Source organism: Chroicocephalus ridibundus, chromosome 3 (genome assembly GCF_963924245.1).
Source record: "Chroicocephalus ridibundus chromosome 3, bChrRid1.1, whole genome shotgun sequence".
In the NCBI taxonomy this organism is placed as follows: Eukaryota; Metazoa; Chordata; class Aves; order Charadriiformes; family Laridae; genus Chroicocephalus; species Chroicocephalus ridibundus.
The window spans coordinates 26,763,428-26,780,469 of NC_086286.1; the positions used below are offsets into that span (position 1 = coordinate 26,763,428).

Consider the following 17,042-nt stretch of genomic DNA (forward strand, 5'->3'; position numbering starts at 1 on the left):
GTTAGCTCATTGTGAAGCACAGCAAGAAGGAAATCCAGCAGGCTTCTAAGAAACCTTTCCAGTCTAGCAGGCAGTGGGACTGTTAGGCACCTGCCTATTTTATCCATGCACAAACCACATCACTTTCTGGAAGGGCTAACACTTGTTAGCTTTGGATACATGGGGCCTCCTCCCAACTATAGAAATGGTTATCCGACTAACCATTGTCAGGAAGGCTTCACATCTCCCACTTACCTGAAAAGGCTTCTGGTGTTTTCTTTCAGGAAAGACTAAGCATCTGCCAAAAAAAAAAAAAAAAAAGAAACAGGAACCTTAAGGCAATAATAATTTGCCATGATTGTTCCTTTGTTCCTTCACAGCTGTGGGAATGTTTAAATTGCAATGCTAAATGAGGCTATAACCTGCAGCTTTCACAGAGATACTATAAGGGGAATACAACCTTATAGTCCTGGTTGTAAAATGAAGAGCCTGTCTGAAAGTTCAACCCACCGTTGAACTGGATGTTAGCATTGCTTTATGACAAAAGGCTTGTGTTTTCTGTGCTCTGCAGCACCTGCAACCTCCTTCTGTGAAGAACTTCTTACATAAAAAAAGCTTAGAGATAGTCCCAGTTTTGTGAAGGAGGGAGATTAAAAAAAACAAACCAAAACAAAACCCAAACAAACAAAAAAACCCCAAAACAAACAAAAAAAACCTCAAACATTTTCTAGTTTCTTTGAAGTAGGTTCCTCAAACTTACCTGGCTCACAGCTGATGGTGCTGGGCTAAACACCTGAGGATAAGTGACAGAATCCTTGCAGAGTGCTCACAAGGGTCCTGCTGTGCTCCCGTTGAAGACTACTCTGGTTTTAGAAACAAAAGTTGGGCCATAACTGAAAGTAATGTCTCACTCCATCCGCTCTAAGAAGTTGTTCTACTCTCTCTCCCCATCTAATCTCTCTAAAGCTGGGTGCTTTGTTAAAATAATATTTGCACTACCCTTAAGGAGCCGCCTTTGGATTGCTTTTAGCAATCCCCTTAGATGAGGGGTTAACTGCACTTTCTTTTCCTCGCAGAACATTTCCAAAGCAAATGAGAATAAATCACTGTGCTACAGCAGTCCAACGCAACTACTGATGCTAATACTTTTATTCCACGCCCCGAGAAAATTTCTCTGTAAGCCAATACTCTTGTGTGGAATACATTTACATACCCTGCATACATGCACACTGTATATACGTGTGCATGCATGTTTGTTAATGACACAGTAATATCATTCACTTATAACATTTTCCTACATTAAATGGCAGCTTCTAAGGAAAAAAAAATGAATCATTTTTAGACCATCAGCTGTATCAGCAGCTGTCAAAAATGTAATCTTAGCTCCAATCAAGTTACACATTATACATTTTATTAGTAACATATAATGGTAAGGAATGATGCCACCCACATATACACATACGTACAATATTGCAATAAGAGAATATTCATAAGGAATTTTTAATTTTTTCTTGAAATAAAGAATGAGACACTAACAGAACAGAAATATTGCAGCAAAAATATTTTCTATCTTCATGAGAACAAAGACACGAGCAGTAAATTACACAGGTCTTGCATGGAAATACCTTTCTCTTAGGAATATTTTTTGCTTAATTCATTCTAGTTCATGCATTAACATCACTTCTCCCTCTTCACAGACTTCAGATCGAATGGTGGTGGTGGGGAAATCACAAGGAGTACAATAACTTAGCTTGTGGTTTATGAATCATTAGTAGCCTATAACACTTAAGAACGTGCTACATACACATATTGAAAGACGGCAAACGAAAAGGTCACACATTCCCATTCACACAGGAAAACTCAAGAGTTCACAGAATGGGAAAATGAAAGCAATAAACACTTATAGCTTAACCCAATTTCACTTGGTTGTAGATGCACAAGATATTCCAGAGATTTCTCAAAAAGCATTTTTTCATTAGGCAACATGGTCTGGCAGCTCTAATTACACACTCCAGTGACTGTCTCTGAAACAACAGACTGCCTTGAACAAAAGAGATGACCAAGAGGATGAAGTTAGAAAAGCCCTATTAACCTGAAATGATTTGTATGTATTGTCCCACTTTTCCCTTGTTCTTTCTTCCTCATAAAACATGAGCATTCAGCAACAGAAAGAGATGTTATTGCAGACAAGCACTCATCTACAAAATAACTGCTCTGAAGGGCTTATCTACCAAGCTGAAGAAGAGAGCTCCCAATTGCAGCAATTTCAGATTATGCCTTACAGGTTTTCACACCCAGCCAACAGAAATGAGGGTTTTAAGGCCATGTTAGGAATCCTAAATAAAAATGGGTCAATGTTGTCTGGGTCTCTCCCACTGAAGTTAGCAAAAGTTTAACAAGGTCTGGAAGAAACAAAGAAAGAGTTATTTTAAAGGCTAATCTCTGAATCTTGTAGCTGAAAGTTAGCAATTACACACCCTGGTGGGAACCTGGGGGCAGCCCTCTTGCTTATGCTCACCATTACATGAGTTCTCTTGCATCTTCTAGGGTTCTCTTGAAGCACTTAAAAGAAAAGCATATTGAAAAGCAAAGGCTGATGCATGGGACTGGGATGTCTCTCCTCACTTGGTTTCCTACTACATCCTCTAACAGTTGACACTAAATGATTACCTCTTTAAGCAGTTAAGCTTTTTAGATCCCACTTCTACTCTTACTGGAGGGCTGAGCCAGAATCTCAAGGCTAGGAGAGCCAGAAACCCTATTTCCAATTCCAGATGGATGTTTGATTGAGTGGATGTTGTTTGTCTAAAAACAAAAGTTAAAAGCGAAAAAAAACCGCAAAGCCCCAACTACCCCAAATTTATTTTTGCCATGAGCTAGAACCTCAGGCTCTTGACAGACAGACAATAAGATTATTACATAAAATACTGGTTTGTTCTTTATTTTGCTGCTGAGCCTTTTATCTAAATACTTTATCGTTGCCTGGAAATAGCTCACAGGTTTCCAACTTTCAAGCTCCTTTTAGAGGAGGAGTATTAAATCCAGGATGTAATTAAGCCTTCATTATTAGGAATATTTTCTTTTTAGGGACGCAGCAGGGTTTCCAGTATGCCAAAATCTTGTTTGGACTTTTCAGAGGGTAGCTGAGTAAGTTGGCAGAAGATAAAAAAACATGAGGAGCCAGAAGGGCTAGACTATATTTTTCAATAATCAGCTGAACATAACTAAAGAAACTGGAAGCCAGTAGTGAAGAAAAGAATTAAAAAATAAGTTTTAAAAAGAAAGAAAAAAAACCCTCAATCTTTGAATTTGAACAGTGTGTACTGAACATCTCAGGAAGCATTCTGGATATTGCCGAAGACTTTATATTGGACATTTGAAAACACTTCCGACAAACTGCAAAAATACTATCTTGTTAAGATTTAGCAACAGCAGAAGTACGAAGCAACCAAAGGCCATGAACACAAATGTTTACTGAATCTGTATCTTGCCGAAGAACGTATATATTTTGGCACACATTATTATCATTTTTCCAAAGGGAAAAGCCACACACAGATACCAAAAGGCAGGAACTTTGCTCACTTGGGCTGAAAACATGTACATCCCTTGATGAGGCAGCTTCTATCACAGCAAGTCATTAAATGTAAAGAACTGACATAATGAAACCATCTCTACTTCCACTCCTGTACTCTTGCCTGCTGTTTGAATACCCGAGAGTCACTTTTCCTATATTCAGCTACCTCACCAGAGGCCTCTTCTCGCAGGGCTCACCCCTCCAGGAGCAGCAAGATGTGCCCATTTTCTCTCTAGCGCTGGACTGGGCAGAGACATGGACCCTTTTTGGAAAGGCGAGTGTTCCAAGCATGCTTAGCTTATTCTGATATGTCTATTGCCATTCAGTCTTCCCATGTCTGAAGCATTTACCATACAAAATGTTAAATCGAGATCATCAAGTTCAGAGGCTAAGATTAGACAGCTAAGTTTATAGGGTTTTTTATACAAAAGGATTCTCTAAATTTACAGTGAAACAAGGAAAAGAAAAGCATTTAGCGATACTTATCATACTGAAAGACTATCTTGGGGTTAAAAAGTTCCCCATTGCAACAATCCATGGAAAACTTCAAGTAGGATTCCACCTTCTGGATGGCACTAAGCCACGGGAACTCAAAGAGATGTTATCATTCATGGTACTGCACCTGCAGGCTCAGCTTAAAGACTGCTAAAGCTTAAATGTTTGCAAAAAGTCCGGTCACTCAGTTCTGACTTTTTCAGTAATAGTAGGGCCTCAGTATTATTGTAGTGCTGTCAATTCTTTAGGTGTGCAAACAGAGCACAGGGTCAAGGAGAATATTTTCAGAAGCACTACAGTGAGAAAACCACATCCCAAATTCAGATGAATGTAATAACACAAGATCAATATTAATGAAGTCTGCTGCTTTTGTAGCTAAGATGCATGACATAAACAGCAAATATTTCATCAGACGAAGTGAAATATCACTATTTTCCTTTCAGTCATCCTTACAGCTTTTAAGAAACTGCGAAAGACATGATTTAAGTTATACGAGCATAAAAATTTCACAAGACAAATGATACAATTCATAACGCAGAGAAATAAATGCAAAAAAAAGGATAGAACACATTTTTTGATACTCCACAAGTATTCAGAGGAGGTTTAACAAACAAAATGGAATTTCTTCAGCAGCACTGATTAAACTCAAGATGAGGCAAGGATCTTCTTTACAAAGTAAAGGCACCAGCTCTTTGTAAACACATACTCCTCTCACTTTAACTGAGAAAGCACTCAGAATATTCCATGGAGGCAACCTGTGTGGTAGTGTTCCGTCACCTGTAAATACTTCCCAGTAGAGGTATCAAAGGCCTTTCTCCTTTTTACTGTATTTAATAAGAAGTGTTGGGTTTTTTCAATTTATCTAGTGGGAAACTCTTTAAATCTCCCTGGAAATGTTACAATGAATCTGTAAGACAGTGTTTTCTCTTATCTGCCTTCTGATATCTACCACGAAGTTTCAAGGCAAAAGAAATGTCAGATGCCAGTATGAAACGCACACGTTTGCAGTCATCTCTTGTTTTCAGTATTGTGCTATAGACAGCTTCCCAGAAGGAACTATTGGCTTATATTAAAAATACAGATACATTTTAAAAAAAGGAACTTCTGAACAACCTCCAGCGGTGCAGCTACCTACGTTCTGACTTCTCAAATGCACTAGCAAAGACTGAACACGAAAAGAAGATTAGATACTTCTGATCATGACGACTGTACTTCAGGATTCCAGATTTTTTCAAGTATGCATCCTGAATGCACATGTCTCTCTAGCATGGAGAGTATTCACACAGTTCTTTACTAATGAAACTGTAAAACTTGAAAACTGTTAAAATAAATATTCCATACAAAGGTGAACTGTTTGCGCCTTGGGCAAAATGAACGGAGCATCTTCATAGTTTCCACTGCACAACTATCACCTATATCACCAAACACATTTTACTACTCATACACACAAATCCAGTGATTACACTAATTGATATTGTTCAGTATACAACCAAACTTGTGCTTTGCTAAGTCACCTTCTCCCAGCTTTACAAAGCTGACTGAATTTTTGATGTAGTACTTTCAGGTTCTACAGGACTGTCAACTGGTACCTGGAGGGGGAGGAAAAAAAAAAAAAACACAGGAGGAATTAAGCTATTATTCAGCAAAAGCTATCCCCAACCACAATATTCTTGGGTAATTCCTAGGTTAGATTCCAACAGTATATGTAGTTAATTAGCCAAATTCGGTATTTATAGAAAGCCCTATTTTTCCTTCTCTCTTTAATAAAGAAAAAAAAAAAAAAAACCAAAAACCCAAAAAACCCCCACTGAATTGAGTTTCTTAGCATAACTCTAAAGTGTGTATTTACTGCATATAGATATTTATCACACGGAGATTAACTTTCAGGTTTTTTCTCCATTACATTTAAACACGGTCGAAACTTGATGATCATGGTTTGATATCAAAGTGCTATTGTACTTTATTAACACAGGCAAGCTCTCAATTATTTACGGTACTATCAGGGCAAAGACTCCAGGCTTTTATTACATTCTGGGTAATATAAATGAAGTTGTGTGACAATCTAGGCTAATTAACAAGGTGATAACGGAAAACAGACAAGTCACGGACCACTGCCTACCATCAGCATGTACACCCCAGAGATGGCCCCGACCCAGGCTGGTTAGCCCACAGGATGCCAGAGTGTGCACACAGAGCTGCACAGGTTTCAGATTCAAGTTAGCTCATAGAGCACCAGCTTGGAAGTTTCTGAACCTTATGCAGACATTACCAGTGTGCACCTGATTGCAGACGATCAAAAGCTGCTATACATGCAAGATACCTACACATAAAAAGAAGCGTGACAGAGGATCTTACACTATTGACTCCAAAAAGCTGTTTCATTATCTTGATCCAAATGATCAAAAAAACCACAGAACTGAAAAAAGTTTCCAGTGACTGCCTTATTTCTTCTACTAGTAACTGTGATAATTTGGAAAAGCTGCTGAAACATGATTTTCAGACCTTTTGAACAACACTCTTCATTTAAATTGAGAGGGTGCTGAGCAGAAGAAGAGACCGAGCTCTTCATGCAGCACAGTACAGAAACTGCAGCATGACTTCTGTTCGTCAGACACCGACTTCACTTGAAGGGACTGCAGGTATTTTAAATAAAATATGTAGTCTGTAGCACAGCCTCCTAACCCAATACACAAAAAGGCTTCACAATTTACGCTACCTGAAAATATGAAAAAGCAAGATTCAAGCAATCAAACCAGAGATTAATATTAGCCACTTAAAATTCAGGAAAATCTGCGAGCAGAAAGTCTTTTATTCATGGGAGCTAAGGGGAGAAACAAATATCTGAAGGCAGCATCCCATGTGGTTCTATTGTTCCAAAACATCAAGGAAAACAGTCATATTAGAGTACAACAGTCATCCGGGGTAACCTTACAGCGGCCTTCCAGTACCTGAAGGGGGCCTACAAGAAAGCTGGGGAGGGACTGTTTGCAAGGGCACGTAGCAATAGGATAAGGGGCAATGGTTTTAAACTAGGGCAGGGTAGGTTTAGATTAGACATTAGGAAGAAGTTCTTCACAATGCCGGGGGTGAGACACTGGAACAGGTTGCCCAGAGAGGTAGTGGAGGCCCCATCCCTGGAGACATTCAAGGTCAGGCTTGGCGAGGCTCTGAGCAATCTGGTCTAGTTGAAGATGTCCCTGCTTACTGCAGGGGGGTTGGACTAGATGACCTTTAAAGGTCCCTTCCAACCCAACACATTCCATGATTCTAAGTTTTTGTCAATTACTCTTTTGCTGTTAATATTATTATGCCAAGAGAAGACAAGTATTCAAGTATGCTAATACAATCACAATAAAAGAGTCACCACTTACAGCTTTAACATCCAAATTCATAATCCCTGAATTCACATTATGTCTTCGCAAATCTGATTTTATTAAGGCTGAAACAAAAAAAATAAAGAGAAAGCTGGTTCACAACTTTGCAAATGACATGCATTTCAAGGGAAATGTTTGTACAGTGCAAGCACACAGAAGCTGCTTTAAGCACGTATTCAAAATACCTGTATTCGCTCTTGCGATTTGAACTTACTGACAATTTAAACTTGCTCCTCACAAAACACATAGAAAATGACAACAAAAGCTTTTAAACCATGAGTACTTAATGCAAAGCTCGACGGTTTTAGCACTTTCAGCACATTTGTAGGCACCAGCATGTGTAAGTCACTGGTACAGTTCAGGAATACATCAGCAGTTTCTTGCATTTGGAAAACTGCAAACTATCTCCATTTATGTATTTGTTTACATATGCTATCCTACTATGGAGACAGACATCTGCCTCAAGTTCAAGACACGACTCAAGAAATGGGCCACAGATGGTTGTCCATATATTAGCAACATCATCCTTAAAGGGTGTGCGCACAGCAAGTATTTAAAGTGAAAAACATAGAAAAATGCCCGAAACCCTACACTTCAACTTCTGTCGGCCCAGACAGGAAGCCACATATTTAAATCGTAGATGTCTGAGTGAATTTCTAGGTAGTTTTTCAATGTCTACCTCAAAAAAATCTCCACATTTTTACATTAAAGAGAAAACATTACTTACATTTCTGATTAATTACCTGTTAAGATAATGCCCACAAAAATCCAAGCACAAAGAAAGAGGTTTCCTGCACGAGGACTGTAGTCTGTTGTGAGTTTTCCTTGAACAAGTGTAAAAACAATTCCAAATATCTATAAACAAACAAGTCACTTCATCAGAATTACAAAGAAAAGAGTCATCACTTTACCTTGCAAAGTTTCAGGTCACATCTTATAGAAACCAAATTAAAAAAATTAAGACTAGAGCAACTCATTAGAGGCTTAGCAGTCAAGTCTAAGAAAGCCTTCTCAGATTCAAACAAAGTGGCTTTCATGAACATTACTTCACTTAAAGAACTAAAATGATATAACCTGTGCTGATGCATTAAGGAGACCTGAGGAAGTGCCTTCAGACTCTGGGTATGTAATTTCCACAGCAAATTCAAACCCAAGCGGGAGATAGCCCGTCATGAAGAACCTGTTGAAGAGGAGAGTAAGAGGATAACAGGTGTGGCCTTCATGTATTACTATAGCTAAGAAAAATCAAACACAAACACATGGAATTATGAATTAGCTGGTATTCTGAACTGTTTGTTTTCAAGACCTCACATGATTCAATACTTGCTTTGCCTGCTACGTTCCCCTGACCTCATCCAACAGTTTTAGCCATACATCTCTCTTTTTAGGACAAAGATGTTTTAAAATATTTGTCCTGTTTCCCATAACCACCTGCACTCCATATATATGAAACGACCTTCTCTGCCCAGAAGCCACTTCATACTTGAAGCCAATTACTTTCAAATGAAAGACATACACGAACATCGTCATTCGATCAACCCAAACATCCATACTGGAGGACAAAAAGAGACCATCAGTAGGAAGTGAGGCTGGACACTGAAATGACTGCTAGAAGCTGCTGTGGAAGAAGCTGAGGGGACCGAAGGGTGACAGGAAGAGCAGGGGCTTAATGCAGCTGAGGTTGGTTGATTGGTTTTTAAAATGAAATTCTCAAGACATTTCTGGCTCTACCTTGACTACCGTGTGCGGATACAGCACTATTCCTTCAGCACTATTCCCTTTGGGGCTTTTAGATTATGTATCTATGAGAAGTGCTCATGTTCTTCTGAGCGAACAAAGCACCCAGCACGTCGCTTGGGCTATTGAAAAATATAAACTAATCAAAATGCACAGAAGCCAGTCTTCCTGGATTTGCTCACTTAAACACTGGTCAACAGAAAAATTCAGCTTTACTGCAAACAGCTTTTTGAATTGTAACCAAACAAACTGACCGCGTACAGATTTCTGTTAGGTCCATAAAAACGTTAAATGAAATTCACTGAAAAGTGAGTTACTTTGGATTTATTCTGATGTAACAGAAGGTGAAACCCAAGTAAACCCTATTTGTATGTTGAGCTATAGGCATAGGTTGAGAGCACGGTGACAGAAAACAGTTAAATATTGTTTCTGAACAGAACTGCAGTAAGTCTTCTAATCCTCTTTAATTACTCACCCAAGTACTCCTCCAGTCACGAACACTACTATAAGGTATCCGAGGTCCAGGGTGAAAGTAAATACCAGCAACCCAATGAAAGAGAGAATGTAAACAATCAAAGTAGTTTGCCTGCAACCCAACCAAAAAAAAAAAATTAAAAAATGAACATTGTTAATATAAGGTCATAGCACATTGCTGAAGCATGGAAGAGTAACGTAAACATTACTTACTCTCTAACAACTGACATTCTACAGCTATAAAATTTGCTTTGTGTAATTCTGACTCAAACATATCATGCAATGACAATGTATCCCTTCCCGAACCCTTTATTGCCTTGATTATATGACTGCTGCACTCAAGGCTAAAGAGACTTACTCAGACTCTCAAAGAGTGGACAATCACAGCAGATATATTATCTTAAGACTATTTTAGTTCTCCACTACATTGTGCCTCTTGGCCATTCTGCAGCACTGCCAATTATACAATACATGAGCAGCCAAATTGAACACCATTAGCAATAAAAGTCAGCCTAAGAGGCAAGTCAACAAACCTCATTACAATATTCTATTTATTTTAAATCTGGAATAAGGGATGTCATCCAAAATATTAAAGCACATATCACTTATAAATAAGGCCAAACACATGCAGAAACAATGCCAACCTGCAGCATTAACATCCATTTGGTTTCTAGAGCTCTTGCACATAATGTGCTAAGAGTCACAGGGGAGAACTACTCCACCGCAAGCAGCGCTCCAGGGCACTGCTCACTCCTGGGGGCACCACACCATGGGTGATGGACCCGGGAGCTCCCACCCCAGAACAGAGTTCTGCTCTGTGGTCATTCCTTGAATTAAAGCTTACTAATAGGACCAGGAGTATTAAAAAAAAAAAAAAAAAAAAAAAAAAAGAGAGAGAGAATCCATCAACTGTCCATTTTACAAAACAGTGCAGAGTAGGTTTTCAGCCTTTATGCTTTTCTAGGAGAAGGAGCCCACTGGGCCACCTGGCCACTGTATGTAGAACATACAGTGCTTTCCTTGTTAGCCTTACACTCCTGAAAAGACAGGAGCAGATGGAAAACCACTCCACATCTTTACATTCTCCTGTCTCATTTCTTTTGGCCAAGAACCAGTAAGAGTCTCAAGCTTTTGCTGTAGCCTCAGAAACTAGTCTCCATCAAGGCTGCTAAAAGATCAGGGATGAACTGCATCATCAGTTCACGTCAACCCTTACGTTGCAGTATTTTTCTAAAGCAATTGCACCGCTCTCCTACCCCTAGCCCCATACATGCCTACCCACACTTACTTGTATGTTTTAGTGTAATCCAGCCACAAACCACAAATAATCGAACCCACCATTCCTGCCACCACCAGTGTCAAGCCAATTCTCCCAGCGTTCACTTCTTCTCCCTTTCAACAAATATTTATATTGTGCTCATTAATAACTTTCTTCCACTCAGAGTCAAGTTCAGACCTCTTGGCAGTCATAAGTGCAAACAAACATTCCTATGACTCCCATAGCTCTATGGTGCAAGAAACTGTAAGGGGGTATAAAGGAAACCAAACGTCTGAGCACACATAGCGCCTACATAACAATAAACATCACCTCTGCAAATGTACAGTTAAAAAAAAAAAAAACAACACCAAAAAACCCAAAGAAGATCCAAGAAACTTACCTCATAATGAGTCACTATCATCTGGTTTAATAACGTGGAGACAGAATAAAATGCCCCAGTCATAATACCTGCAGTACCAAAAGAAAAGCTTCGGTCATTCCAGGTGTACCCCGAAGATCTGCTACCCTAAAGCGTTAATCTTCTGATATTTAAGACTCACATCAGAGGCAAAACCTTTTATCTGCCAGGTAAAATCTCTTCACCAGAGCAACAAATGGTACTTTGAATCCTGTCAGATTTTCCAGCACCGGCTGCTAAATACATAAGAGTTTGACACTTCCTCCCCCATAAACAACCACCACCACAACTAAAACTCGATGTGCTTTCAGCACACATTCAACTGTTCTGCCAGACTACAGCCAGACAGCACCACTTACCGTAACTGATCAGCAAAAGTACAAATGGAATGTTTCTGAACAAGTTTATAATCGACTGCTTGTAGGAATAATCCTCCGGAGGCATGGTTTGCAGGACTGCTTGAGAATGACTAGGAGGGTATTTCGGCTTTTCTTCAAACACTGGGGAAAAAGAAGAAGGAATAATTTTGATTTGTCTTCACCAGACTAACGCTTTTTCTTTTTGAAGTGTTTCAGTTTGATGAATTTCACAAGTTTAATTTGTGGTTTATAACACTTCCATAAAAAAAAAAATTCTAGATGTTCCTTATGGAAGAATCAAGTCACAGCCACAATGGATGCGCTAACTATTTGGTCATGTCTGATTGCTACCAACATACGGTCAAACACAGACTTCATCTGCAATGTGCCTAGGCCTTTGTATCTGAATTGTAAGAATAACACAGAAAAATCATATTGTATCATAACGTAGCAAAAAGCCTAAGTCCGCTGCGTGTCCCGAGAGGGACCGTTCCATGTGAAGCACAACATACAGTAAACTAGTTGTCGCTTAACCCTGGCACAACAGATAAGCGAACACAAGTAAACCTGAGAAAATGTAATCTCGACTACTTTTAGCAAAGTCAGATGCTTGAAGTGAGATGTCATAAACACTCCCCATGGTCACCGTTTAAATTACAACAACGGAACACTTACCAACTCCTGTTAAGAAGAACAAAAGCGTGGACACTATCGCTGTTCCATAGAACATGATGCTGATGTTATGTGCCATTAGATTGAGATCATTAGGTGTATTTGGAACCAAAACAGGTGGCAATAAAAAACCAATTGCAGTGCCAAGCTGTAAAACAAGAGAAGAAAACCAAAAATCATTTCCCTGTGAACATAAAAACGAAGAGAAATTAGAAGCCTTACCAGGTAGAGTTCAGAATTTCTATCATAATAAGTATTAACAAAACTATGAAGGAAAAGTGTTCCTTTAGTATCATACCTCTGAGCCATTTGCTCTCAATGACGTTTGACAATCAGGTCTTCAATAACTCAGGTTTTAACCTTTCCATTTCTAAATTAAACTACACCTAGTATATAGCACATTTAACAGCTAAGCATTAAGGAAGTTGTTTTGCAGAAGAATCTTTCACGGGAAAATACTGTGCACGCACATAAATTTGTATCAGTCACCCTGCAACTGAAGGCCTAGAGATGACAGGAGACTCCAGCTACTCTTGTAGAAACGCTCTTCTCTGTCTCAATCAAAACGTTCCACTTGACGTCGCAATCCTGACACTACAGTAACAAAGACTGCAGAACTGATAGAGCAGAAAAGAGCAAGAGAAAAGGAGCATCCTTACTAAGAACCACAAACCCAAAACCTACATCTGCAATTATTGCTAAGGACATAAAGAAAAATCACCAAATATATAGTAGTGGCTTTGTACGCGGAGTGAATTCCAACATAACAACCAATTTTATATTAAAAAGAGATAAAAAACCAGGACTGAAATTTTAGGTATATATACAAAGCATTTGAAAACATGAAGGAACAAGTGTCTTGGACTACTCTCCAATTTATCTCTGCTGCTCCTCCAAAACAAAACTGCATTTTAAAGTGTTAGAACAATTTTAGTTTTTATTTTTTGACTAAAAAAACCTGCATCTATTTCAGGTAAAAAAAATAAAATAAAAAAGAGCACCAAAGACTGTTAGAGCAGCAAGCTCAACGCTCAGAACTCACTCAAATTAAAGGTGTGCCAATGTGCTTACAAAGTGCCCTTTGTGCATATGCCTGATGAGGGTTTTGCTGCTTTTCTTCCCCACAGACCATCAGATTTACACAGTACCAAGTGCTCACCTGAAGAATTTGTCTCTTTTTATCCTCACCCTTCAGTATATGAACTCTACAAACATGAACTGAGTACACAATTACCCTTTTTCTTAAGGTATGTTTTTTTCCTTCCCCAGTGTGAGCCAATACAGTACCCACAGTATTCCAAGAAAGTCAAGTGGTACCATTTTTCACCTTTTATATCTCAAGAGGTTAAGGCCAATGAATTTGCTCTGCCCGGTTGAAGATGCTTAATACTTGTGGAAATCTAGCACTCCTAACAACCCTTGACAGGTACATCACTGCATTCCCTGTGATTTGCGTTTCAACTGCAAATGCTTAGCATCTCAAGAGATAACAGGTGCAATCTGATTTCTGATAACTACACTCTGATAACTCTGTCCCTCCCCCGCCTGCGGTCCTCAGCCTTGTTTGCTGTAGCTCTGAAATTATGCGAAATATCTGATAAGAAATCAGACGACAAACAGCCCAGTTGGTTATAGTAACCCGATTCTGTTACATGGTTCACCTTGTGCAATTGAACAAGTACAGTGAGGCTGTATCATAATGCATAGGCAGAAGTGAACTGCATTGGGATATATGGACATTACCTCTAACTTCCAAGCGCCTAATTTGTCATTTCACTACTCTTTCAATCTAGCTTTTGAGAGTTTGTTTGTTTTTTTAAGAAAGCAAAAACTGAGAACAGAGAAATTCTATTGTTTGACAACATTATCAGTGGGTCACAAGCAGGACTGGGATCTTAAGACTTCAGTAGCACACAGCTCTGAGCTAGCAGGGTATGGCATAGCTGCAGGATAAGCCATTATCCTTCGGGCAGGACTGCCAGAGGGAGATGGAACACACTTTGTCAGTGCGTTTCACAGGCGTTCCCCTGGCAGAGGAACATCAAGCACACTAAAATCAGTCCTAGCTTCTGGTGAGGAATACGGTCCAGAAATAACTAAGGTTTATTTTGTTCACACCTCTGTTCCCATTTTCCTTGTCCATCTTTCTCGTGGTTCCTATCCGCACAATCCCTGCTCTCCTGCTTCTGTCCTGCACCACTTCAACACCCACATCTCAGCATCCAAGTGAAGCACCAATTTCAGGCTCCGAGTTGGATCCTTAGCACTGTACTGCAGAACGGAAAGCCCAGTAACTCCTTGTTATGGAGAGGACTGCTGCATGTCAGGAAGAGTCGAAATTTAGCTGCCAAAGAAACCTTTAACCTGATTCCAGGACGCAGATGCAAAGTTTTTGCTCAACTGCTAAAATAACCAACCAACAGCCCCCAATGTCTTCAGTCCAAAAGGGACAGTTGACTTATCCACTGGAAGACTTCAATGCCAAAAAAATTGTTTTGAAAAGCATTGGGAAAACTGTACACAGCCAGGTATGAGCTAATGAGCAACCCTAACTATAAATATGTAACACTAATATTACCTGTAATAATCCAAAGTGCACAAACAAAAAATCATGAGACTCACATGAGGAAAACCAATCCCCTGTTACCTTAATTAAACTGTACCTATGACCTTAGCCCGCACCAGTGATGCTGATGGGAATCTTAACATTCTGTTTCCACAGAAAAGCAGGGACAGCAGCAAGAGGTGAGAACAAGGCCACGGGAGGGGAAAAAAAACGCCATCAGCATCATATCTTCACCCGTGCTTTCAGATGCGCTTGCTCCAGCGCTCTCAAACCCACCAGGACCAAGCAGCTCGAGGAAATCCATGACTCAGTTATCAGCTCCCCACAGTGACGTGAACTATCATAGCATTACAGAAAACTTCATGAGTCACCAGGACATCGACTACTGGCACTTAGTGATTCCAGGCCATATTTTAGAAAGCAGGGACTAGTAACATGTGTTGGCACTGGGGCTCTCCATAAAAGTTCAGGTACTTCACCCCACTCCAGCTGGGGGTGGATTCAGTCAGACAAACGATGCCAAACGCAAGAGGAAGAGAAAGCGGAGCAGGACAGCTTCTGAAAAGCGTCTCGACTGATGTACGCCAGGCAGCTGGCGGAAGCAGCTACACGCTGCCAGGCAGACAGGGTCCTGCAAAGCCTGCCTGGCCGGGGAGGGCGGCACATAACATCACCTCCACGCTTGTCCCTGCTCCGCCACTCTTCCTCTCTCCCATGCTGCCCCGTAACCCTTTCTGGGGGAATGGTTTTTCCCACGTAAATGACTTATTTTTAAACTGACACCACACCACGCTCTAAGGAAGCTCACTTCTCCCAATCCTCCCTTGCCCCAATCCCCGCTGCCCCTACCTGGTTGCCCAGCACAGCCACGGCACAGGCGGTGGAGACTTCGGTGGGGCCGAACCAGACGGAGGCGATGCGCGAGGGCAGCCCCAGGATGAAGACCTGGGCCACGGCGCAGACGGCCTGGGCAGCCAAGGTGAGGGGGTAGCGGTCGGGGGCCAGGCTGGCACACTTCAGCCAGGCGCCCAGGCCGTTGAGGCCGGCTCCCAGCAGGGCGGTGAGCCGTAGGCCCCGGGCGTCCAGCAGCCAGGTGGCGGGCAGGATGAGCGGCACGTAGGCCACCATGTAGACCATGGAGAGCCAGTCTATCTGCGTGAAGGAGACGCCGTAGAAGCCGGCGAAGACGTTGCTGAGGATGCTGTACTGGATCCACTGGAAAGCGTTCACCAGCGAGTAGCAGCTGAAGACGGCCAGCACCGCCAGACGCCGCCGTGACAGCCGCGTCTCCAGCCGCCCGCCGCCCGCCGCCAGCATGGCCTCGGCCTCCGCCGCCGCCGGGGCCGCCCGCCCGCCGCCGTCCTCCGCCTCCTTGCCGGGGAGGAAGCCGTTGCAGCGCTGCAGCGTGGGCGCGGCGGCCGCCGGCATCTCCCTGCTCTCCCCCTCCGCCTCCTCCTCACCGCCGCCGTCCTCCACCATCTCGGCCGTCTCCCCACCCAGCTTCCCCGGCGGTAGCGGCGGCGGGCACAGCCCGGCTCTTCCCTGCCAAGGTCAGCAGCCTCCGGCTCCGCTACCGAACACACGCCGCCGTCGCCAGCGCCCCGCCCCGCCCCGGCCCGGCCGCCCACCCCCGGGGCCGCGCCCCGGCGGCCCAGCCCGCCAGGGCGGAGCGGGAGGCGGCACCGGAGAGCGGGGGGAGGTTCTCGCCGGGCGGGGCGGTGCTGGAACGGGCGGTGTGTTCCACGCAGGCGAGGTCGGGTGGCTACAGGCCGGTGCTCGGCGGGTCAGGGCTTGGTTTTCGCCTCCCTCCCGCTGGGCGCGGCGCGGGCCGGAGGGGCTGCCGCGCTGCGGACACACAGGCCGCGCCGCTCCCGGCACGTTCAGGGGAAATCATGGGGCTTCCCAAGCCGTCCTGGGCTTGTCCCTTCGCCGCGGCGGTGCAGAGAAGTGTGCCGAAGTGAGGGATGGGCAGAGGTGGAGGCCCAAACGGCAGCGGAGGTTTGGCCAGGGCGGGTGCCTCGCCCAGGGCGGGTGCCTCCAACCATCCGCAGCCGCGGGCAAAGCATTCCTTGTTTCCACTCGGCCTCTGAAATCGGATTTGACACATATCCCCGAGAACTGTCCCTCCGGCTGCCC

The 17,042-nt window shown here is 42.4% G+C and overlaps 1 protein-coding gene across 3 annotated transcripts; it reads right to left on the minus strand.

Moving 5' to 3' along the window:
• Positions 1-257: 257 nt before the first annotated feature.
• FLVCR1 (FLVCR choline and heme transporter 1) lies at positions 258-16,480 on the minus strand. Of its 3 annotated transcripts, none has more exons than XM_063328487.1 (11): positions 15,756-16,480; positions 12,344-12,488; positions 11,669-11,809; positions 11,292-11,359; positions 10,922-11,025; positions 9,635-9,745; positions 8,497-8,602; positions 8,166-8,277; positions 7,420-7,487; positions 5,563-5,637; positions 258-277 (listed from the first exon to the last, which is right to left on the minus strand). In XM_063328487.1, exons 1-10 carry the CDS (start codon positions 16,383-16,385, stop codon positions 5,575-5,577), a joined length of 1,548 nt encoding a protein of 515 aa, XP_063184557.1. In that variant the 5' UTR covers positions 16,386-16,480; the 3' UTR covers positions 258-277; positions 5,563-5,574. The 3 variants fall into 3 exon arrangements, with proteins under 3 accessions (XP_063184557.1, XP_063184556.1, XP_063184555.1); XM_063328486.1 differs by lacking the exon at positions 258-277 and adding an exon at positions 1,369-2,381; XM_063328485.1 differs by lacking the exon at positions 258-277 and having other exon boundaries at positions 1,369-5,637; positions 15,756-16,479.
• Positions 16,481-17,042: the final 562 nt, after the last annotated feature.